This window comes from Pelodiscus sinensis, chromosome 6 (assembly GCF_052426305.1).
Source record: "Pelodiscus sinensis isolate ZL-2025 chromosome 6, ASM5242630v1, whole genome shotgun sequence".
Lineage (NCBI taxonomy): Eukaryota > Metazoa > Chordata > Testudines > Trionychidae > Pelodiscus > Pelodiscus sinensis.
Window position 1 is genome coordinate 39,122,892 of NC_143057.1, and position 24,277 is coordinate 39,147,168.

The following is a 24,277-nucleotide window of genomic DNA, read 5'->3' on the forward strand; positions in this document are numbered from 1 at the left end:
AAATATGCAAATGAGGCTAAGCGTGGAATATCGCTGAGCCTCATTTGCATATCTAATGAGCCGCCATTTTGCGGAAGAAGCTCTTGCACCAGAGGGAGCGTCTACACTGCCCCTTCTTGCACAAGAAAAACCCTCTTGCGCAATGCCGTTATTCCTGAAAATAATCAGCATAGTGTATCAGTTAACTGGTTTAATTCTTTCATCCGTAATGGGAACTGATGACATTGAGCAATTAGCAGGAATCACTCGGGGACAGATTTCTGAGGGTATTTAGGGTATTCAGAAAGGCACCCAGTAAGATTTTTAAAACTATGGAGAGGCCATTAGATGCCTATCTGCATCTTTAGGCACCTAAATAATTTTACAGATACTTTCAGTAGGATGTAGTCTTGCTCTCATTTGATGACAATGTAAAAATTACTGACACATTTTTGTTAATAGTGCCTCAAAGTAGGCCATTTAAAATCTGAACTGTACCCCTTACTCATGTGAGTAGCCCAAAATAGCCTCCTTTCAATTGAACTATTTTTATGAATAATGATTACTCATGTAAGGAAGTCTTGGAGAAACACATCCTTAATTATGTTGTACATAAAGAAGACTAACATCTATTTCTCAGTATACCAAAGCCCAATATGGGGACACCATGTAATTAGATACAGAAGAAAAATAACAGCTTAGCAAACTTTGAATGATGTGGGATTGCTTTCTTGGACTTCAGTAGTATTTGTTTTATAACCTGTGTCAGAGAGCGAGCATTTTTTATGTAAATAATTACAGCAATAAAAATATAGGTCAAAGGTCTAAAATGAAGCTTATCAAACAGGACTTTGAGCAATTGACAAGTTACTTTATTACTAAAGAGAGAACAAAACCAACCCATATAAAAATGCTATGGTTATAGTGCAAAATGTAATAAATGAATTTTCCTTTGATGTCATATTTTGGGTTGTTTCTTTAGAGTATCTTTAAGAAAAGAAGAAAACCAATCTTAAATGCACATGGGTAGGGTTGCTAATGGAAAGACTCAGCCTCCCAATAGGTGCCTGGCACCCAATTATGAACATCTGGAATTTTCTGTTCTATGTTGGTCTACTATGGATGCAAATGGGTAACTGGTTATCTGGTAAGCATCCCCCTTACTGGGTGATATTTACAGGAACTAGTTAACCAGTGCCTGACCCAGCTGGAGCAGACCCCCTGCCCGTGACATGATGCTGTGGGCTGGTTAATCACTTAAACATTTTGAACATGATTTTACATATCTCTGTGGTCTACATCCTTAGGTCTCTGTACCAACCCATCACTCTTCAAGTGCACCAGGCATTCTATAGTACTATGCCAGAACAATGTCTAGATCAGTAAAAGCATGGAAGCAAATGAGGCATAGACAGTACACAAGTTTCCTTCTTTTCCGCAGGATAAAAGATGTTGCAACAGTTTATTTTTATAACTTTGTAGTTTTGGTAGCAAAAGCCTTTCAATAGTTGAAGAAAAGTGAATGCATGTCCTTGTGTTGAGAGCATAAATATAAAACTGTGAATCTGTGGAATGTGGGATTGATGAATAGGGCACTCCGTGAGCTGTACAGTCTGTGTATGTGGCTATCACCTACCTAGAGCAACAAGAAGGGTGATATATTTTTTTTACTGGACCAACATCTGGTGGTGGGACTGAAGAAGAACTCTGTACCTCAAGCTTGTACCTCTCTTACCAACATAAATTGGTCTAATAAAATATTAGCTCACCCACCTTCTCTCTCTAATATCCTGGGATTACAGGGTTACACCACCACTGCATATATGGTATTTAATTACACCATTCCCATTATCCTCTTTGCAATGTTATGTAGTGTGAAGCTAATGCCTCCTTCAGTCTCCACTCCGTGGGCTGAACAGTGTTAGGTTGTTGTGCTGGACAGAGTAGCAACAAAGAGGCACAGATGAAGGGGTGACTGGGGAGGCAAGGGGTACAGAGAGGACCACCCAGGGAGGTATGTGGAGGCACCCTATCTAGTAATAAAAATGTTGGCGTGGGCCTACGGGGGTGGTCCACCTCCCTAGTGCTCAGGAGTTACCAATGCACAGCTGTAACTAGAAGCCGGATGTGAAACCTGTAGAACGCTGTGTAACTACGGGGTGATGCTGCTTTTTGCTCAGAGTGGTGGTGAATTTGGAAGTCTCTGCTATTTTTCCTATTGCCTCAGTAAAAATTGCTAGGCGAGTGTCTGTGTCCCTCACTGATGTGAAGCCGTGGACTGTAGCAACTAAAGCCAAACCGCTCTGCTATCGAATCTTTCCTATTTCTGCTGGACAAAGAAACTTAAGAAAGCCGAATATTTTTTTTAAATTGCTCCTCTTCAATAGCGAAGGCAGGAAAAAGCACCCGCCTCCGGTATCTACCTGCTAGAAGCATCATTCCAAACCGGGCATGTTTTACATGCAGCCTTCACGATAGCGGTGACTGCCCATCCGAACCATATGGGGGGGGGGGGGTCGGTCCTGGGAAGGGGAAAAACCCCTTCGAACCCTGAAATTAACAAATCGCCTCGCTGTCCCCTCCCCGAGCGCTCGCGGCTCTCGCTCCAAACAGGGCAGCCAGTCAGTCCCCTTCAAATGAAAATTACGCCAGCTCCAGTGGCGTGTAAAATTGATGTGAGCTGAAAGAAGTGGGATCAGCGCGATCCTCCCTCTCTTGTCTCAACAGGGGTCCCTGCACGTTACACAAGGCCGAGCTTGTCTCTTTAAGGAGACATTGGCCCCTAATTAGTCCGCATTCCTCCTGGTGCGGGTGATATAGCAGCCGTGAGTGACGGGGAGGGGGGAGCACAGAGGCAGAGCGCATCCTTTTCCCCCTCCAAACCTCCTCTCCTGCCACCACCCAGAGCACAAGATACAAGCAGCAGCAGCAGCCCCAGTCACCCCACGTTACTTTGATTGACAGCTGAACAAATGTTTCCCCTGTTCGAACGCCGGCGCTATGGAACGTCAGCGATCTCAAAGCTCCACCTCGGGCAGGGGGAAGGAACTAGGAAACGGGGGTGTGGCCCATTGGATAAAACAGCATGATTGGCTGCCACGAGAAGCGACGTCTGTCCCCCACGTGGGGGCTCGGTCCTGAGCCCCACCCCCTCCTCAGACCCGCACGCCCATTTGTCAGCAGCGAAATGATGGGCATTAATACAGAACGGCGATTAATGTGTAGCCGCTGCTGATTGGTCGCCGGCAACGCCCTTCATGGGCGGAGCAGAACGAGGGGTAGACCCGGGGAGGGGGCTAGGAAAGGAGGGCTCGCTTTGCCTCATGGTCGTTGGAGTTTTTTGGACTGCAATTTGCAATGTAGCGGGGGGGCAAGGCCACGGAAATGAAACTACAATTCCCAGGAAAACTCGCAGCCCCCTTGTCTTCCGATTGTTGTGAATATGTATCAGAATGTTAATGATTTGCCGCTGCTAAATTTGGTCAAAGAAGTCACCTCACCGGAGCTTGTAGTTAGAGCTGCTCGGAGCGGCGTTGGTGAGGTGGCTGTCGCGGCTGCTGCTGGCTTTGGTGATCTTGTTCTGAGTTGCAAGAGTTTGCGAGGCGAGGAGGGAAGGAGAGAAGACCAATGAACCAGACCGCGTTTCTTCACCCTGCCGCGCTGTAAAAAAAAAAAAAAAAAAAAAAAAAGAGGAAGGCGGAAAGGGGGGGGGGGGGGGCTTGCTGCGACCTGTGAATGGGAAAGAGGAGAAACATCACAACAAAAGGTTACTGCACTTGAACCTTTGAAAAGAAGCGACTATTTGCGAGGCGGAGAAAAGCCAGGAGCAAAACCACCAGCAGCTTTTCCCCACTAGGAGTTTTTTTCCTCCCTACAAAGGAAAGGAGCGGGTTGCCTTTTTTTTTTGACAGGATAACAATTGAGACCCATAAAAGTTTGCAGCCGGAAGAAGCAGCGAGAGGGGGTGTTCTGGGGGGGTGATTCGGAAACTGGGGCGAGTGGAGTTTTCTCTTCTTCCGTTCTTGCCCCTCTACCGGGACTGGATCGGTTGGCGGGGAAGGAGAGACCCCCTTGGAACTGTGGGGCGCTAGGAGAGGGACCTGCCGAGCCCTGGAGGAGGCGGCGGCTGCCGCGCGCTGACACATTGGAAGCGAGACCTGCCGGACGCTGGTGTAGGAACGTCCAGGACACGGGGATCTTCCGATCGTCGGGACACTGGGACACGGACCCTCGGAACGCTGCCGGAGCCGCCGTTCCGCCCGCGACCATGTCTGCTAGCGAGTGACAGCCCCTGTGGAATGTGGCAGCGGTTCCCTCCGGCCGGGGACAGAGCCGCCGCCGAGTGTCCCTCCTCTTGTGTGTTCACGCGAGTCCCGAGGGCGGGGGGGTTCGGGGGCAGCCGGAGACGCTCCTTCGAGCGCTAGCGCCGGGCAGCCCTTTCCTCCTGCTCCTCCTTTGCATTGTTGCCATTAAACTCAATGAACCAAGCTGCTCTGGCCAAAAGCACAAACTAAATCGGTTTGGATGATTCGCGATCTGAGCAAGATGTATCCTCAAACCAGACACCCGGTGAGTAGAGGCAAGGCAGGGTGGGGGGGGGGGGAGGACTTGTATGTGGCTCTTGGTTTGTTCCCCCCCCCCCTCCCCTAAGCCTGGGTCCCCGAGAGAGAGGGCTGGGACCAGGAACAATCGGCACAATACACCCGCCTTTCTCCTGCTGTCCGCTTGCCTCCTGCTTGGAGAAAGCAAACGCAAAAAAGGGGGGAGAGGGGGGAGAAACAATTGAGTTGTAGCCATTTTCTTATTGTTGTCTTTGGCTTTTCAGGCTCTCCAGTGTAGCGATTTCGCCGCTTGTAGTTGCGATCGCTCCGAGCTTTAAAAGAGTCAAAGGCAAACTAAAGACAGAAGGAGGGAGCGAGGGTTCCAGGTCTTAATCTGATTCGTATTATCCCCAAAGTATATTCCTGCTCTAGCAGCTCCCACGGAGCGACCTGTGATTCCCTCCCTTCCCCTCCTGCCTCGTCTCTTTTTCTTGCCCTCTGTCTTCCCTTCACAGTCACCCCAGTTTAGCAGTAGGGTCCCTGACCCCCTTGCCCACTTCACAAGCCTGGCAGTCTGATTACGGGTTGGTGGGTGCTGTTGGGGACGCGGATGAAACGGACATGACCCTGCCTCCCTCTATTCGAGATCTGTAAAGGAGCGTATAAGCCTGGAGCAGGCTTGTGTATGTATGCGCGTAAAGGGCGAGGGACTTTTATGTTTCAAAGAGGAAACGCTGGTGTGTGCGTGTGTATGTAAAGTACGTGAGTTTTAACAGCCTTCGTCCTTACTGCTGTGGGTGAGCCAGCCCCCTTGCACACACTGGGCTGGGCATGTTTGTGTGTCTGCGTGTCTGGGACTGGCTTAGATAGGGCATAATTAAAACCTTTGATAACGATCATTATTTTTAGGCACCGCATCAGCCTGCTCAACCCTTCAAATTCACCATTTCCGAATCCTGCGATCGGATTAAGGAGGAGTTTCAGTTTTTACAGGCTCAGTACCACAGGTAATGATGTTTACTTTCCTTGATCCTCGTGTTTGCTTAGCTCTTGTCACTCTTTTTTTGTTTTGTTTGCAAAGGCATGAACGTGTGTGGATTGCTTTTGGTGTCTTATGGGTTGGGTTTTTTTGTTTGTTTGTTGTTTCCTCCCAAGCAGAAATGTCACTTCCCAGCCCTGCTAGACCAGTGTCTGGAAAGCAACATTTTCTTCTCTCGAATATTGCAGAAGCTGTCTTGAGCTGCGATCATTTGGACGAGGGGGATTTCAAAATATTGTGACTGAGATTTCAAATGTCTCATTGAAACATATGGTTAAAATAATCTCTCAAAGCCTCTTAAACTGAGAATTCATCTAAAATGTGGGAGTCTCTGAGTGAGACTTGTCTGGTTGGACATTCAGGCATAAATAACAGGTCTGCAGTTGTGAGGATAAAGCCATTAAGAAAACACTTTGAAGCAGGGAGCTCAGAAGAATCGAATGTCAAATATTGGAAATAGATCTATTTTTTTTCCTGTTTTTTGGAGGGGGGGAAGAGGGGAGGGAGGTGGCATGGGGTTGTGGATCAAGGGCTGTGATTTGATTGCTTGTGGTATCCTCTTCTCTTGACCCAGCCCCTTCCAGCTTTCCACTGAAATGTCAAGTGCTGATAACCTAGAAGCATAGTTGGTGAGCTATTCAATAAGCTTTATGGTAAAGAGCATTTTATTCTTCAAGTGAGGAACCACTTACCACAAGATTGTTTTGTGCACATTTGAAAACAAAACTGCCATGGAAGGTTTTGATGTTTGCCTACCTTGTCAATGAAATAATGTGCAGAATTTTCTTTACAGTTTCATCAACAGAAAAACACACACACACAATAACACTGCTTTGTCCTTTAAAAAGACATCATTCCTTGAACCTGATTTTTTTTTAAATCAAAGCGTCAAATTATGTGTTTGTAGGTGATTTTTTTAAAATGTTTTTTAATATTCTAGATACTGATCTCAATGAGAAACATTTTCTATGAACCAGTCTACTTTTTTTTCAGAGTAATATATATTTTGGATATAAATTCTGTATATTTGGCCCATTAGAGGAGTATATTATACAATACTTGTTGAAAAGGGAAACTAACAAGACTCCACCCACAAACAATAGCTTGGACTTACATTTTTATTTATATTTTGCAGAAGATGACAGGAAAGGGAAGTAAATGTGTGTCCAGAAGGATATAAAAGTAGTACTCATCATTTTTTTTTTTTAAATGTTTGAACAGTTTAAAGCTGGAATGTGAGAAACTGGCTAGTGAGAAGACAGAGATGCAGCGACATTATGTCATGGTAAGCAAGCCGCATAACAAATTCAAAATGTGTATTATCTTTGTGTACGAAAACAAAAATACATTCAGATTATGATAGTAACAGTGCTATAAATGTGGTTGCACCAGTCTCTCCATTGTATACTTCACTTTTAGAGGTTTATTACCTGCGTACAGTCTTATTTTCCTAAATTTGTCAACGTTTTTAGATGTATTTTGAAAAAAAAATCCAATATTAATAGGAAGGCAGTTAGTCTCTTAAAGATACCCCCAAATTAATAGGCATATCTTTTCGTTGCTTTTATTTTCTTTTACTGCTTTCCCCTTTGCCATTTTGTCCATATGTTTTTTTTTGTTTTGTTTTATTATTTATTTATGTATTTATTTAATAAAGGGATGGAACCAAGAATTTCAGAAGCCTTAGGTCTCTGAAAAAGTATTGCTTGTGAGCTGCAGGTCCATACAGTCAGAGAACTGAGCTGGAAAAATAATTTAGTAATTGTTCATATGGGTAAATAACTTGAGTATAAAGAAGTCTCTAAATACATAACTGTGTGATGCATTATGACTACTGCAACGGAGCTGTTTCTATCTGCTCTCTTGTACATCTAAGGGAATAATTGATTTCCATGTGTGTGATCTATAACACAAATATTTACAAAAAGAGTAAATAACTTAAGTGTATCCAAAGCATAAACCTTTAATTAATCTCACATTCTGTCCTTCCCATACCTGATGATGAGTGTAGGTACGGAGCACATATGTCACACATTGAACTGAGCTCTCTGCAATTCTAAGACATAACAGGACACATTACAGTTGGAATGTCTGCTTTAACTCTGAATTTTCTTGCAAATGTTCTATTAAATTTTAGCTTCTTGTGTTTTTTAAATTTAAAATATTGAATAAAGAGTGCACAGTTTTGCTGATTTATGTGCATGTCTGGTTTCTAGCACTTCAGGCGTTTTTTTGCATCTTTAGTGTATAGTAGAGAACAAAATTGAGAGTATTTTCCATATATTTTCATGATTTCTCATGTTTGACTCCAATTGTCAGGTGTGTTCAGTGTTGTGTTCGCTTCTCGGCCTTATGGCTAAGATCATGTGCTGGCTATTTTTTTTTTTTTTAAATGTGGCTGTTCCTTGTAAATTTGACATGGGGCAAAGTAGCAGTAAAAACATATGCAAGGGACAAGATGCTGTGAAATTCCCATTCTAATTTTGGGAGATTACAAATACTAGTAAATCTTTGTTAGGTATATAATATGCCATTATATCTGCTGTGAGATTAAAACTGAATATTGGAAGCATTTGCATTATTATGAGGACTAACAGAATCACATTTTCCTTTTTTCTCCTTAGTATTATGAGATGTCCTATGGGTTGAATATAGAGATGCATAAACAGGTAGGCAAACATTTCACTTGGTAAGAAAGTTGGATATAATTCCTCAGTCTAATTTTAAAGTGTTCTGTGACTTTTGTTCAATTGCACGTTTAAGTGGCTGAACCTGTGTGTGTGTGTGTGAGCGCGCGTGCACACACACTGTGGTGCTCTGATACTTCCCTAATGGATTTAGTATAAGAATTTAGAGAATTACTGTGTCTGTATTCCCACATGAGTAAGAAACCTGATTCTGTCTCTCTCACACACCCCTCCCTCACTGCCAGCTCACAAAAATAGTCCCATTTTACTACAGTGAGACTGTGCATGAGGAAGGATTTGTGAGTAGGACTTGTTAATCTTTTATGTTAGGCATATTTATATCTTTTGGAGCCAGAGTTATATTCTGAACACTAGGCATCAAGGCAAAAAGCTGTATAGTCGATGCATGGAAAAGATACTGCTGTCTTTCAATAGTTAAACTGGAAGGAGAGGAAATTAAAATCGGTCGACACAAGAAATTGATGCAAACCACATACTTGTCCCTTGAGACTATTTAATAGGCCTTTTGTACAGAAATTGTGTCCATTAGTTCCCCAAACTCTACTGGGTAAATGAGTTTTCTAGGAGGATGTGATAAGGGTCAACTCTGTGCCTTGAAGTCTGGCAGCTAGGCAAAGATTATTTCCTTGTATAAATCTGTTTGTGTTTTTTTTTTTAAATTTACGTTGAGAATGAAACATACATCTGACTTCTGTTTTCTAGATAAAACTCTTTTACTTGGTGTTTACTCAGAAGTTTTCTGAAGTGAATTGCTGCTATTAATTTTCATGTCTTGAGTAATGTAAACAGATTTAAGTGGATATTTGTAGAAACCAATTTTAAAATGTAATAGTATGGGATTTAAAACTTTATTTTGATTGTGGAAATTGGATTTCTTTGTCTTGTCGAAAGCAGTTAAATATAGTTTATTTTAATTTGTTTAACATTAGCATCCTGAGGTACCAGTTTTGATCAGGCCACCTGATAGTAGGCACTATACATCACAAACACTGAGATTCAAGGCGTTCTCAGTCTAAAACACCAGTCCTACAGCGACACACTCACACATGCATAATGTTACACGTGTCCGTGTGAGTAGTCCTCTTAAACTTGGTTGTACTAGTCATATGAGTGATGGTAAGTACATGTGTAATTCTGCAGGAATAAATCAGGACCTAACTTGTGACTTGACAAGTGGGCGCAGCAAACACTTGGAAGAAATAGTGGGGCATATGGAGTACAAGAGTAGTAATGAAAAGTTTGTATATGGGCCTTATTCAGAATTCATGTAAATAAGTGGAAAGACTGCCAATGACTTACCCGGTTTTAGATTTTGATTCTCAATTCATAGCTAGGAGTTTCTGAGTAAAATTTTTAAAAAGTAAATTGTTGGACATAAACACCATAGGTATCCAAAATCTCTTCAGGCCACCTATTTAGCGCTAGGTCATAGACTTCCAAGATAACAAAGTTTGGCTGCAATGGTTGAGAAATGAACAGTGCAGAAATACAAAGGATTAAATGTGTATAAACTTACAAAAACCTATGTACATTTAGCAATAATAGCATCAATCTGAAGTTAGTTGAATTTAAAAGAAAAAAAATGGATTTTTTTTAATTGTTTCAGAAACTAGATACTATTAAGGTGCTGGGAACTTTCACAGAATTTTAAAGAAATTAAACATTTTAATGCTGGGCTTACTAAGGACTGAATTTAATTAAAATTCACTTTTTCTATTGTCACTTTTTATAATTCAGATTAGTAATGTGGGCCCATTTAAGAGTCCTCTAGGAGCCTAATATCTTTATGGATCTGTGCTGTAAACACTGCATCCAAAACACTTCAATATTTTATCAAATGCTGGTGACTCAAATGAATTACAGCTAAGAAACTTGTTCACTATCACTCTGAAATCTTATCTCTGTTTCTTACATGGCTCCTGTTTTGTTGTACTCCCCCCCCCCCCCCCATGAAGTCATATAACATCACAACATTTCCTTCTTCTGTTAGTGTAGCAACCACAAAATATTTCCTCTCTGTCCCTACAACTGTAAGAGTAAGACCCAGTTTCTCATAGTAATCCTGTATGTGGGGGGGAGGGTACTTTCAGGCTTCCACTTAAAATTCTGCTTTCTTCCTCCCCCAGTCTTCAAATTCTACATAGTCAAAATTGAGCAATTCTCCCATACTTCCCCCTCCCCTTCCCCCCACCACACACACCATATTTTTTGGCTTCCTAAATTCAATCATATCGAAAATCCTGAGGGCAGTTTATCACATTATGAAATACAGACAGCTCTGCAAACCACCTACTTATTATATTTTCTTTCTTTTTTTTTCCCCCCCTTAAGCACAGAGGCATATCTGTCTTTATTTGTTTTCCTAGGCAGACAGCCTTGGTTCCTCTTAGCTTCTTTTCCAGATATACTCACTGGATGCCCTTGTAATGGAAAGCAGGCAATAATGCAGTGAAGTTGCCCTGTGGCGTAATTGGGCCTAGTTCTCAAGATCAAGTTAGGCTTATTCACTTATTAGATTTGCGTCTCAGAGGGTTCAAGAGTAGGACTCCCTGGAGTCCTTGCAAGTACCCTAGTAATTGGTGGCCCTGATATTTGAGACCTTTGTGTATTTTTCTGTTAAAGCTTCTGTTCTTCTTGGCTGCTCCCAGCCACAGAGTATTTATTTTTAGAGAAATTTTTCATTGGAACAAAAATGATGGCTGTGATGGAGTCATGACTCTGTGACTTAGCAAATTGATAAAAGGATAAACGCACATAGCAGTGACAGTGTGGGTGCATGTGTGATGGCAAGGGTAGGGGGGAAGTGATAGTTTCTTTTCCCATCCCTCCTGTGATGCTCATCATCAGTCATCCTGTGTTGATTTTGATAGAAGACTATTAAAGTGAAACCTATGGGGAATTTGTCATTCTGAAAGGAAAGCTAATGTAATTAGTACCAATTAAAGTACATTTAGTAAATTGGATTTAATCTTAATTAAGCCTGCATAATGTTGCCAATTTTTAACAATTATGTTTGAGAACATAATTAATTTAAATTTTGGTAACTGAGTCAATAACATTAGACTGGTAGAATTAGTCATTTATATATTTTTTAGAAGAAGCGAGGGGGATGTTGAGACATGGCATTACAGCCTAAAATAGTAGTCTAATTTCTGGTAATCTCTAGCCGGATCAATAGAGCTCATCAAACAAATTTAGAAGAAACAGCAGAAAAGTTAGATGGGATTGTGGATTGCCACATGAAACTATAATTCCTTAGACCGTTAAGTCCTAGTATTAGAATAAAGGTGGAAAATGGAGTATGATTTGGAAATGTTTGTTTCTTGCTAAATTGTTGTAGCATGGAGGTTTTTTTTTTTTTTAATAAAAAGTTAAATGGCTTGTGTGTATCCATTTATGTGCTCTTATTTTTGTGCTTTTTTTGTTTTTGTTTTTGCTGGTCATCTGATCTAATTTTTAGAGTTAGGGTTTTGAAATCACATGGTCAAGAGTTTATTTCAATTAGTGTAATCAGACATGAATTCTGATGGATTTTAATCCAATGTGAGTGATTATTATTTAAAATTAAGTATTAACATTTGGCTAGAGACACAAGCATTTATGAATGGAACTGGTGGGGAAGATAATCAGGTTAAAATATCTCACTTTAATATTTTTAGAGTTGGTGACTATGAATTGGGGTGCCTTCCAGTTACAATTCTGCTGTTTTAAAGGAATTCTGAGGGTAAAAAGGTGATATCACAGCATGTTTTAAAAGAAAGTTCAGCTCTAAAGAAGCTGGGTATTAAAATGAAATGACTTAAAACAAATCACTATAGGTTGTCCGTCTTCCTCCTGAGCCCCGATTTCACTCAAATCCATGTAAATTTTATTATAAGACTTGGGCAACAACCGTTTGAGTGCTGCTAAAATATTAATTGAATAGAAATGAAAGGGCTCTACTAGCTGATGGGATATCATAATCATAGCTGCAGTAGTCGATGGTAAATGATGATAAATGACATTAGGAACCTTTTAGCAAACTGTAATAACTATGAGAAGGGAAGCAATATGGATTTGCATTATATCTGATACCCTCTAGTACCAAGTGGATTGCCGATACTGCTTGTTTAGCATTTTCTAAGGGCAATAGGATATTGATTTCTGACTTACAAGGAACAGCTCTATTTTCACCATTGAAAAGTATTGCAGGTTGTTAAGAAGAAATTGACTTGAAGAGGCCTGACTGCTGCCCATCATGGAGCAAATAAAGCAAAGCTGCCGAAGCATGGTGGAGCAGCGAGATGGGGCCCTCAGCAATTTGTTGCTATTAATTTACCATGCTTGACAGCAAATCAATCGGCATCTACTTCATCTGCTGGAGAAAATGCTGTCCAGGGCAGATAAAAGGCCCTGTGTGGTACAGGGAATAGAGTGGATTGGCCAAATGGAGGCTGCAGTTAATGTGTAAATAAGTGAAATCAAGGCCACTGTTGCAGAGAAAGCTGTTTTTAATTAGGTTGGGGCTTTATAGTGAGCTATTTAAGAAAGTGTAGAGCTTGGCGAGTAAGAGGAGATTTATTGCCAACTGAGTTAATATATGGATTGTATGACATACTAGCCTTGAGTCTGCTTGCTTCTTGCACCTTAGTAAATTATTTCAGTAAAAAGGTAAAGATGGGAATCTATTTGTTTAATTTAGGCCTAAATTGTGACTGTTTTTCATCATCTTGGCCATAAAATGCATGTATCACTGAAAATTGTTTTGTGTATATGCTACATCTATAACAGGAAAGTGTTTTTAAGGTGGGGACCTGGACACTGTATACACATATCTAAATAAAATGTTAGGATAAAGATACCCTGTGGTTGAATGTGCACTGTCTTTCATTTGAAGAATAGCTGGAGAGCCAACTAAAATTGCGCTGGCTAAATTTGCTCCCCATTATGAACAGTAGGAAAGGTTTAATAGTGATACAAGCAGTGGGTAGTCAGAATTGAGCTGCAAAACTTCAAAACAGGAGACATTAGAAACAAAATTTTGAAGATTGCAGCACTGCACAGTGCTGTTAAGGGAGAAAAGCCTACTTGTGGATTTTTCCATTAAAGCTTCAAAATATAAAAAGTGGATTGACAAATCAGTTTGACAACCAAACCTTATCTGTCCTCGTTTAAGATTATTCAGCCTACTCAGGGAGGCCAGTACAGTTAAATAGCTCACCCACCTATTTTCATAAACTAGAAATCTCTAATATTCTGGAATTAAAACAACACACACACAAATTCTTCTCCATAACTATCAAGTCTTGGGCTTGGTGGGCAGGGAATCTTTCTTACACATGTCCTTTGGCTAAACAGATGTAGCAGAAACCTGTTATTGAAAAGTTTGCCCATTGCCACCCCAGAACAATGTGTATTAAGACAAGCACTTGTGTTGTACTGACAAGGAAAGAAAAAAACCAACATTTTAAGTATCTTGGCTGTTCAGACAGATGCTTAAGATACGGGAAATGGCATACAACATGCTGAGCAAACTTTTAAATTAAGACATATGTTTTATTTTTACTGTCAGCAAGGCATTACTCTAACAGCTAAAAACAAAAGCATTCTTTTCTCTTGGAAAGTTACTCATTTGCTTTAATGTTGGCTCAATGTGTGAGCTGGAGGCAGGAGGGAAGTTAGTAGTGATGTCTAACGTTTTCTATGAGAGATTCTTGCAACCTTGTGACAAATCTGAAGATCTCTCCTAGACTGAGGAGTCAGAGGAGGTTTTGATAAGATCAACAGTAATAAGTCACCGGGACCAGATGGTATTTTCCCAAGAGTTCTGAAGGAACTCAAATGTGAAATTTATAGTTTACAAACTACAGTTAGTAGTTCTATCATTTAAATTTGCTTTTGTATCAAATAACTAGAGGATAGCTAGTGTGATGTCCCTTATTAAGAGTGCTCCAGAGGTGATCCCTGCAATTATAGGCTAGTAAGCCTGACTTTAGTACCAGGCAAACTGGTTGAGCCTATAGCAAAGAACAAAATTGTCAGACAGACAAATGAACATAATTTGTTGTGGAGGAGTCAACCATGGCTTTGCAAAGGGAAACCATGCCTCACAAGTCTACTAGAATTAATTGAGGGGGTCAACAGGCATGTGGATAATGAGGATCCAACAGATATAGTGTACTTAGATTTCAGAAATCCTTTGACAAGGTCTCTCACTGAAGGCTCTTAAGCAAAACAAGCTGTCCTGGGATAAGAGGGAAGATTCTTTGCAGGATTGGTAATGTGCTAAAAGATAGGAAACAAAGGGAAGGAATAAATGCTCAGTTTTTAGAATAGTGGTCTCTCTCAGGGTTCTGTACTGTGACTAATCCTATTCAACATATTCATAAATGATTTGGAAAGAGGTGAACAGTGAGGTGGAAAAATTCTGCAGATAATACAAAACTACTCCAGATAGTTAAGTCCCAAGCAGACTGTGAAGAACTTCCAAAGGATCTCAAAAAATGGGTGACTGGGCAACAAAATGGCCAATGAAATTCAGTATTGGGGAATTGCATTTTCTAACTATACTCCTAAAATGAAGGCATTTAAGTTAGCCTTTACTGCTTAAGAAAGAAATCTAGGAGTCATTGTGAATAGTTTTATGAAAACATCCACTCGTCAGCAGCAGTCAGAAAAGTGAACAAAGTTAGGAATCCCCAAGAAAGGTACAGAAAATGTATTGCCCCTCTCCAAATCTGTGATTATGCCCATATTTTGAATATTTCATGCAGATGTGGTCGCCTCATCTGAAAAAAAGATATCTTGGCATTGGGAAAGGTGCGGAAAGGGGCAATAAAAATGATTAGGGATATGGAATGGTTCCATATCAGGAGAAATTAATGAGCCTGGGACTTTTCAGCGAGGACTAAGGGGGATATGAAAAAGGGGTGTGCGTGTGCGCGTGTGCGTGTGCGTGTGTGTGTGTGTGTGTGTATAATCATGGCTGGTGTGGAAAAAGTGAATCAAGAAGAGTTATTTATACCCTCTCATAGCAAGAGAACTTGGGGTCTCTGAATTAAATAAATAGGTGGTAGGTTTAAAACAAAGTATTCCCCCCCCCCCCATACAAAATACAGTCAAGCTGTGAAATGAAGATCAAGACTATAACAGGGTTTGGAAAATAATTAGATTATAGCTCTATCAACAGTTATTAGCCAGGATGAGCAAGGATGGTGTCCCTAGATTCTATATGCCAGAATCTTGGAATGGGTGACAGAGGATGGATCATTGGATGATTACCTGTTCTGCTCATTTCCTCTGAGGCATCTGACATTGGCCACTGTTGCAAGACAGGATACTGGGCGAAATGAACCCTTTGGTCTGACCCAGTATGATTGTTTTTAGCTCAATTGTTTGCGGCAGGTGGTAGGAACTGATCAGAGTGGAAAAGGCCCTGATCAACCCAAGAGCTTTCTTTGCTGTATGTAATTTCTTTCAGCTTTATTTGAGTTATAAACTGTTAGATTGCCTTGTATTCCCTGGGATAATGTTAGCATCTAAGCTAAGAAGTAAATGTGAGCACTCTCAACAGCTGGATCCATTTTACTGATTCTACTGCAAGAGTAATAGAAGCAACAACCATTCTACAGCAGAGTGGGGTTTTTTTTCTGTCCCCCTCCCAACCATTTTTCACTTACGGTATCTGAAAACTTTTTGCATAGAGATGTGGATCCCTTTGGAAATCTTAGACCTAGTCCGTAGAAACAGCTGGGAGCTTCCAGGCTGCTGTTCCATGTACAATATAGGGATAGAGAGGGGAAACTGAGAGAGAATAAGTGTCTATCATGCCAGGCTTTTGCGACCAACTTGTGGATCCAACATATGGCACCAGCACTTCATCACTCTTTGTGGGATAAAAGCTTTCTGCTGCTGTTGGCAAATGTAGCTACTCTTGTAGTTTTTAAGTGGTTGAAGTCTATGGTCTTATGATGGGACATGATTGGGAAGAGGTGTGGGGTTTTTGTTTTTTACAATTAGACATAATTAAAATGTCCTTTTTTCTCCCAAAAGAGAAAAAAGTCACTTAGAAATTAATAACAATAAACTTTTGGGGGGTTGCAAAGTCAAATAGCCAAATTTGGAAAATTGTAAGATTTACAGTTGCTCAATTCTGCCTGTTTGTGTGCATACAATATGTGTGTCTTATTGTATAAGTACATATCACTCTTTTCTTCAAATCTTTGTTTATGGCACAGAGTAGATACACAAAAGGCATAATTAAAGTTGTGCAGACAACTATAAAGCTGACTTTTAAAAAATGTGTACACTTGAGCTAAACTTTCCTGAAGTTTTGTGCTATTTTTTCATAGTTATTAAAATCACTAATTATATAGCTTGTAAGTTCCCCAGAGCAAGGATTTGTTTGTGCTTCTCTTTGTACAAAAGAAAAATAAACTTTTGTTGCTTAGTATATACAAGTGCCAGTTGACTAAATTAAGTAAAACAAATTAGTGAATTTTCTTTACTTAAATACCAAAGCTTGTATAATGCCCAGTTTCCAGATACAGAGGAGCCAGATTTGTTTTCAATTTATTTTATGTTTTAAGAGTTTTACTGTCGGATAGGATATACCAGAATAATTGAGAATTGGGTAGATTTTGTGAATGAGTTGATTGTGATCATTACAGAAATCACTTTTTTGCTATCTATAGATTTGAGCACATCTATTGTCATTGGCTTCAAGAAAGTCCTCTCATCCATGAGGTGATGGATGCAAAAGGATTAGAAAAAAGATAACTGTTTGATACTTGCATTAACCAGTATAATTACCTTATTTTGTGACTGAATAAATAGAACCTCACTCAATCTTATTTTAGAAAGGATTGCCTCATAGGAATGTAGGGTTGGAAGGGCCCTAAAGAAATCATCAAGTCTAGCCCCTGTTTTTAAATCCTCCAAAGATGGGGATTGTGCAGCATCTCTTAAAAGCCTATTTCAGAGCTTAACTACCCTTATAGTTAGAAAAAAATTCTTAATATCATTCTAACCTAAATCTCCCTTGCTGCAGATTAAGCCCATTATTTCTTGTCCTACGACTAGAGGACATGGAGATTAGTTAAGTCCCTGTCCATTGTGTAATAGCCCTGAATATATTTGAAGACCATTATCAGGCTGTACCTGTTTTAGTTATCTTTTCTCAGAACTGAACCTGCCCAATTTTTTTAAACTTTTGCTCATAGATCAGGTTTTCTAAACCTTTTATCATTTTTATTGCTCTTTTGGATTCTCTCCACTTTGTCCTCATTCTTCTTAAAGTGTGGCATGCAGAATTGGGTATAGTATGCCATCTGAGACATTACCGGTGTGAGAGGAGCAATACAATTGCTTTACAGGACTGTGGGAAACTTGGCCGTGGACATCCAACTAACTAAAATCATGCCAAACCACGGATATTGCCAGGCCAGAGAGTGCTGGACTAGAGAGGTTCTACCTGTACAATAAAACAAACAAAGTATCAAAGAATATACAGATACTATTCACTAATCCAGTGGTAGCACTGCACTGAAGAGTGGGTTGTTTCTTGATATACTTAGATGAATATAGGTAAAATTTTCTATACAGTAGAGATTGTATTATAACACCTCTTATCGTTATGGGTAGTGCAGGGCATTTACCTAGATCACAAATACATTTAGTACTAAAACTAAACTGAACATAATTCAGTTTTTGATTAAGAAGGAACTTCATGAACTTGCAGTGGCCCAGAATCATTATTATTATTATTATCATAATCAAGAAGAGGAGTGGGCTAAATCAGGCCAACGGGTCAGATGCAACCCACCAAGCATTTTTCTCTCCAGTCTGCCCAGCTGATTAGCAAGAGCACACACATGTATAGCTGGCATCCTATGTTCAGCTGCCCCTCTCCTCTTCTTGCTGTGTCCTGTAGCTGAGTTGCTCCCAGGATTCTTCTACTAGCTGCGTAGAGGGGAGGGCAGTGCTGAAGTCAGGGTGTCCCTCTGCCCCACCCCCTGCAGAACAGAGAAAGGGTTGGGAAGAGGGAGACACACCACAGAGCTGTTCCAATTTGAAGCATGGATGGTAAATGACTCAGAGGTGTGCCTGTCTTAAGAGGCAGGACACTGTACACACACACACACCCCTTGGCCCCCCATATTCTATCTCTGGCGTGTGGGGGAGACAACAGGGCAGGGAAGTTTTCCTTATCTTAGAGACGGCGTGTGGCTTCTCTCAGAAACTTATCCAGCAGCAATCAGCACACACCCTCTCTGTGTCACGGTCACACACTCCCAGTCTGTGCCACACTCTGTCTATGCCATCTACCCACATAGTCCCAGTTACTAGATTGAAGATTTGTATTGGGAGGCAGTTAATAGCACCTTAAACTATGTTTTTACTGTATTTGAAGTTAGTTGTGGTGCACACACTGGTATTTCGTCAGTACTGTGTGAAGGATTCCAGCAAAATAGAATGAGCAGATGTCTAACTCTTATTAATAATTTAGTTTATTTAAAACATGTGTGTAATTGAATATGTCACAAATGTTCAGCAGAGCTTTAAATAGTTTGTTTGTTCTGGGTGAGATTTAGACCTGTTGGAATTATCTTTCCAGGCTGATTGCTTGAGCATGGAAAACTGACGTTATTGCTGAGATGTTTAAATACTCAAATGTGTCGGGCAAGTTAAAATTGCAGTTCCCGGAGTAAACTTAAATTGGTCCCTTTAAGGCTATGCGTTTATACGGTATACACTATTGACAAATGTTAAAGAATCATGAATCTGTCCCTCCTCTGCCCTCCAAAATAACGATACTGTTTTTAAAAACATCTCCTGATTTTAAAGCCAAAGAGATTTGACTTGGTTTCATTTGCTTTCTGACTTTGGAGCCACAGCTCACATTTAAAAGATTTTGCTTCAAGAATCTAATATAATCTGTTGTGTTTAGCAAAAAGAGGCTTTAATTAAAACATGCCATTGTGAATAATACAAAAAATCTAATCATGAGAGATGACAACATCATGTGCTGTTAAAAAATATAAGTAAACTGCTGTCTTTTGTTGTAATTTCTTGGACTTTGAAAATGTGGGCTTTAGTTATTTAAAGTTTGTTTTTTTCTTAAAATATTCCGCTATTTTTTTGTTAACTCCTTGTATTGCAAGTGGTTTTATATCTTGTGCTGCCATGACATTTTCTGCAGTTCTGCTTTCAGTGGTAAAAAGAGGGAGAGAGAAACGTGTGCGGTGCATATGATAAGGTACTCTGTTTTAGCTTCTTCGCTTTGCCTTGCCTAAATGGGCTCTCAGCAGGATTTCATCCAGCCAAATATTTTTGACATTTACTGGATTGTATTCAACTTCTTAAAAGGAGAGAAACCTATTATTCTTGTGTTTTGGGATGTGGAATGTTGGCAATAAAATTTTCTGTTTCTGTTTTCTTGTATTTGCTTAAAACCTCCATAGAGTATCTCACACTTGAGCAGAAGTCTGAGTATCCCATTCAGCCTATGCACAGTGTACTGTCAGCATAATAATGTCCTGCCACCAGATTCAGTTTTTGGCTTGCACGGTGTAGTGTTTTGTTTTCTGAAAGCACTTTTGTAATATTCCTTTCCTCCCTCTTAAAACAAATACAATAAATCTCCACCTGATTTACCATATATCTGACTGGATTCCCCTAATGTCCATGTTGCCTCTTTCCCATTGGCGGTTTTATGGAGGAATTTGAAAATGTAAAACTCAAACAGAAACCTCCAACAACAGCATAAAAACCTGGGAGTAATAAGTAGTCAGTAGCACTCGAGCACCCATTGGAATCACCAGAATAGCAGATAAAGAATATGGTAATATGGGTTTTAATGTGCCAGCTGTCTTTAGCTGCATCCATAGCCATGATGCAAATTTACCGTCTTTTAGAAAGCAGAGGAACCTTTCTCCCCTTCTCAAGAGTTTGAACCCACAGTCAACAAATTAAAACACAAGCAAGCCAACATATGCTCTCTGCAAAGACTTAATAAAACATTTTGGTACTTGTAGTCAGTGATTTAAATTTAAAATAATTTTTACATACTGGAGTGGGAGGGTGACGCTGGGAAGGGGGGAGGGGTGCAAGAAAGGGAAGCAGTTCCATCACACACCCAGGCACATTGCAGTTACTTTTCAGAAAACTTTGTCTCAGTTATATAGCCGATATGCTGGTGCATACTTTCTGAAAAGTAACTTTAATGTGCCTGGGTGTGTGATGGCTGAGGAAAGAGGGACTGTACTCAAGGCTGCTAGCTGTATGCCTTTGCATAGATAAATTGGAAGATAAGGGAGATCATGTGCATTTCATTATGAATCTTACAATATGTAATCATGAGAGATCTGAGCCATTCTGAATGCTGTTCTTCCCTACAGCCACTTATTGGTTATCATGATTGATATATTACATAATTGTGTTTAAAATTAATCATAACTATTGTTGGAATGACTGCATAACCTTGAATTGATGGGGGAAAAAATAAGGATCTTCCATGTCCTGGGGCCTCTCAAAAAATTAACTTTTTTTTTTTTTTTTTTTAAATTGATTTAGCTCTGTAATACAGGTAGAAAGAGAGTGGACTTCTAGACTTTTATAATTCCTAATGGTTAGCCCATCTATCTCATTTATCTGTATATAGTGCTTGAGAAATTAATTGCTCCTGCATCCTGTTTGCCAATTGCTTTCCATTTTAACTTCCTCTGGGAAAGGGGAGGAACCAAAGTAACTCTCAAATCTCAGTCAGTAAACAAAGATTACTCAAGCTATTCATGTCAGATTACCACCCATTCCCTATTCATGACCTTTCCTGTATACCAGCATGAATTTTTCAGTAGTCTTTAATGTTTAGCTTTGCACTTAAATCAAAGATAGTCACTCTCCCTTCCACTCATGCAAGGAGGGGGCCAAAAATCAGTGCAGCATAGCTGTAGAATAGCTTTGGGAAAGTGAGAATACCTGGTCTATTCTATGCCTTGGATTCCAGAGAACTCAACGGGAAACCACTCCACAAAGCTGTTTCAGACTTCTGACAAGACTTGGCGCCAGAGCCAGGACAGAGTGGAGACACTGAATTCCTCCTCTTTGGCATGCTTTCTTGCTGAGCCAGGAAATTCTGAGTTGGATATCTGATAGTGAAATCTCAGGAAAGCCACTCTACTACTACCGCTGCTGCTCTAAAGCCAACCGATGAGTGGCAACGTTGGTTCCGATGGATCTTTGTGGTGGCATTGTCCTTAATGCCAGATGCCCAGAGATGTGGATTTCCACCCCCTGCTTGAGAGAATATGGGTCGTTTATTTTGGAACTTAGTTAATTCTTTTTGTATTAACTTTTTTGGTCTTTGATTTCTTTTGAATCTAGGAAGGAATTTTGTTATTGAATGCACAGTTCTTAGACTAAGAAGATCTGGAATCTATGCCGGTCTCCTCTTGTGAACTCTCCAGGTGACCTTGGCAAATCACTTAACTTCCTGTGCCTCTGTTTCAGAAAGGGGAGGGATGATTGATAGGAGAGGCTTAATTTGTTAATATTTGAAACTGCATTGAAATCCTCAAATGGAAGGTTTTCTAGAAGTGCCAAACATTAATTGAATAGCTATGTTGTAGGGGAAGGGAGGGCATATTTTAAAATGGCTTAAAGTAGTGTTCACTTTAAAACACAGTCCTGCTACACATACCCTGCCATAAAGTTGTATTTGGTCTTATGGCCAGCAATGTCACCCTGTAGTTTATATCAATGATGTGTAATACTGAAAGCACTTGTGTTGCTCTTCTATCTTATCCCAAATGAATTTTATAGCAGGAAGAGAGTGTTGGAAATCCGAGGCAGTGGTTTGAAGATTGGCTCCCTGTCCAAATGAAAAAATTATGTTCAGGTATAAGTTGATCCAAAAAGTCTGCGCTGGATTCTTGGTCTGAAGAGGAGACACTGAACAAGGAGCAACTGGAAGGGAATTATGTTTTCTCCTCACGTCTCATATGTCCCTGCAGTACCATTCCCTCTATGACAATTCTCTAGCTACACAGTGCCCTCTTTGAAAGATGGCACTTTATCACTGTGTGATACAACTGAATATAAAAGGGAACTTGGGAGAGATTCCACCATAGCAGCACTGCTGTCTGGTTTATTTAATTTCTAAAAGTATGTGACATGGTACAAAGCAGATACCTACTGTAAGATAGCGTTTGGGCAATACCAAAAGATTGGATAGAATTTATGTGTACCATACACCATATATACTTCAGTTGTATGCATTAAGAGATTGCCCATCTGTTTCTAATGCTTGGGTTAGTACTTACTGGTTATACAGGGAGATAGGGTTATCAGTGATGACTGAAGCTATTCTAGGACATTTTTGTTCCCCCCAACCAATGTGTTATGATATAATTTTCATAAAATATCCTATAAAAAAATCTCTAGGATTGCTTTTAGTAGTCACCGGGAGATTGATGCTGATTCTGGGAGACTCCAGGCCAGTCCTGGATGTTTTGCAACCCTTCAGGAAGGTAAAGCTGACGATCAATCTATAAACCAGACATCATGTGGAAAAGGGATTTTTTCATACATTTCTAGAATAAATTATAGCCATTATTTGTCTGACTAATCTATATCCCCTTCATCACTATGGCTTAGGATTGTGTTTTCAAGTCAAATAGTGGCAGTGTAATTGACTGCTTGTTACCTGCAGTTGTCTGTTGCATACTTACAATTTCTGAGACTGTTCTGCTTGTGACATTTTTGTCTCAAACCTTATTTTAACAGAAATTTATATTTGTGTTTTTTCTTAAGGTTGTTCATGCTGCACATAGATACAAAGGAAGATTAGCACTACAAGCTTCTAACTCATCCTCTGAAATATGTAATGGGAATATGAATGGCGTTCCAATACGGAATATATAGGAAGTAGAATATTCTGTTTTGGGTTTCTCTGTTTTAAGAGCAGTTTGGACTGGAAGAGAAGGAATGAAGTTTGAATATAGCTGTATGTTTTTCAAACAGATACTAGCAACCTTACTCTTTGCCAACTCTAGGACATGTTTGCACTTACTGCGCTGCAGCGGGAGAGCTCAGAGAAGATGCTACTTGTACCATTGGAAAAGCTTTAGTAGATGTCTCCATGGGAGAAGTCTTCCTATCAACATAGTGCTGTCAACAATAGGGATGGAGAGAGGCGGATATAATTACATCAGGATATGGAAAATCTGCACCCTTGAGTGATGTAGTTATACCCACATAATTGGTAGTGTAGACCAAGCCTTAGTTATGTACTTTAAAGGACTTCCATTTGCAAAATACAAAAGTTCTAATTCTCCCCATCTTTGAGAAGATATTTAAAACAAACAAACCTACAATGGAATGGATTTGTTTGTAGATAGGGCACACAAAATAGTGTACTCCTAGTATAGGTGCAATCTTCCCAGCTCTGTTTTATGTCTGAATCTCGGTTACTGTTCTTTTTTTTAAATTTTCTATACATTTATTCTGATAGCTCATTGTAGACTAGCAAGAATAATAATGGGATATTCTTCGCCTACATACTCGCAAAGACAAATATTTTCTAAATGGGACCTTATATTGGGCATCATAAGGTTGATCTAAATCTGTGATGGAAGGCTGATGACTTAAAGCTATAGACACAAGAAATATCTCTTGAAATTAACATGGGGTAAGTGAGAGAACTTCTGTGGTTTTCTTAGGAAAATGGTGTTCCGTAACTTGCTTGCCATTGCAAGGTCAGGTTTAATGGCACAAATGAGTAGCTTGCATTATGAAATAGTGCTTATTTCTTTCCACTAAGGATCTTGATGCATTGTGCATCTGCATTGTTAACATTTGTCAGCTGCTGGATTACTGTGGACTTGGAACATGAGAGACCCAGATCCAGTTCTTTGCACGCTCACAGATGTCCTTTTGTGACCTTGGACAAGTCACTTAGTTTCTCTGTACCTGATCTGAAAGATATGTAGGTGCCCAAAATATGAACTGGGATTTTCAGAACCACCGAAGTA

The 24,277-nt window shown here is 40.1% G+C and overlaps 1 protein-coding gene across 6 annotated transcripts in view; it reads left to right on the forward strand.

The window, feature by feature from the left end:
* Nucleotides 1–3,355: 3,355 nt before the first annotated feature.
* Nucleotides 3,356–24,277, forward strand: part of LOC102460994 (TLE family member 4, transcriptional corepressor) — a 133,769-nt gene continuing 112,847 nt past the window's right edge. For 4 of the 6 annotated variants that reach the window (XM_075931746.2, XM_075931747.2, XM_075931748.2 and 1 more), the window contains exons 1-4: nucleotides 3,358–4,548; nucleotides 5,430–5,527; nucleotides 6,781–6,844; nucleotides 8,184–8,228. In XM_075931746.2, coding sequence (XP_075787861.1) covers nucleotides 4,504–4,548; nucleotides 5,430–5,527; nucleotides 6,781–6,844; nucleotides 8,184–8,228 — 252 coding nt within the window. In that variant the 5' untranslated portion in view covers nucleotides 3,358–4,503. Of the gene's footprint in view, nucleotides 4,549–5,429; nucleotides 5,528–6,780; nucleotides 6,845–8,183; nucleotides 8,229–24,277 lie in introns of all 6 variants that reach the window. The other 2 variants (XM_075931744.2, XM_075931745.2) reach the window with 2 other exon arrangements.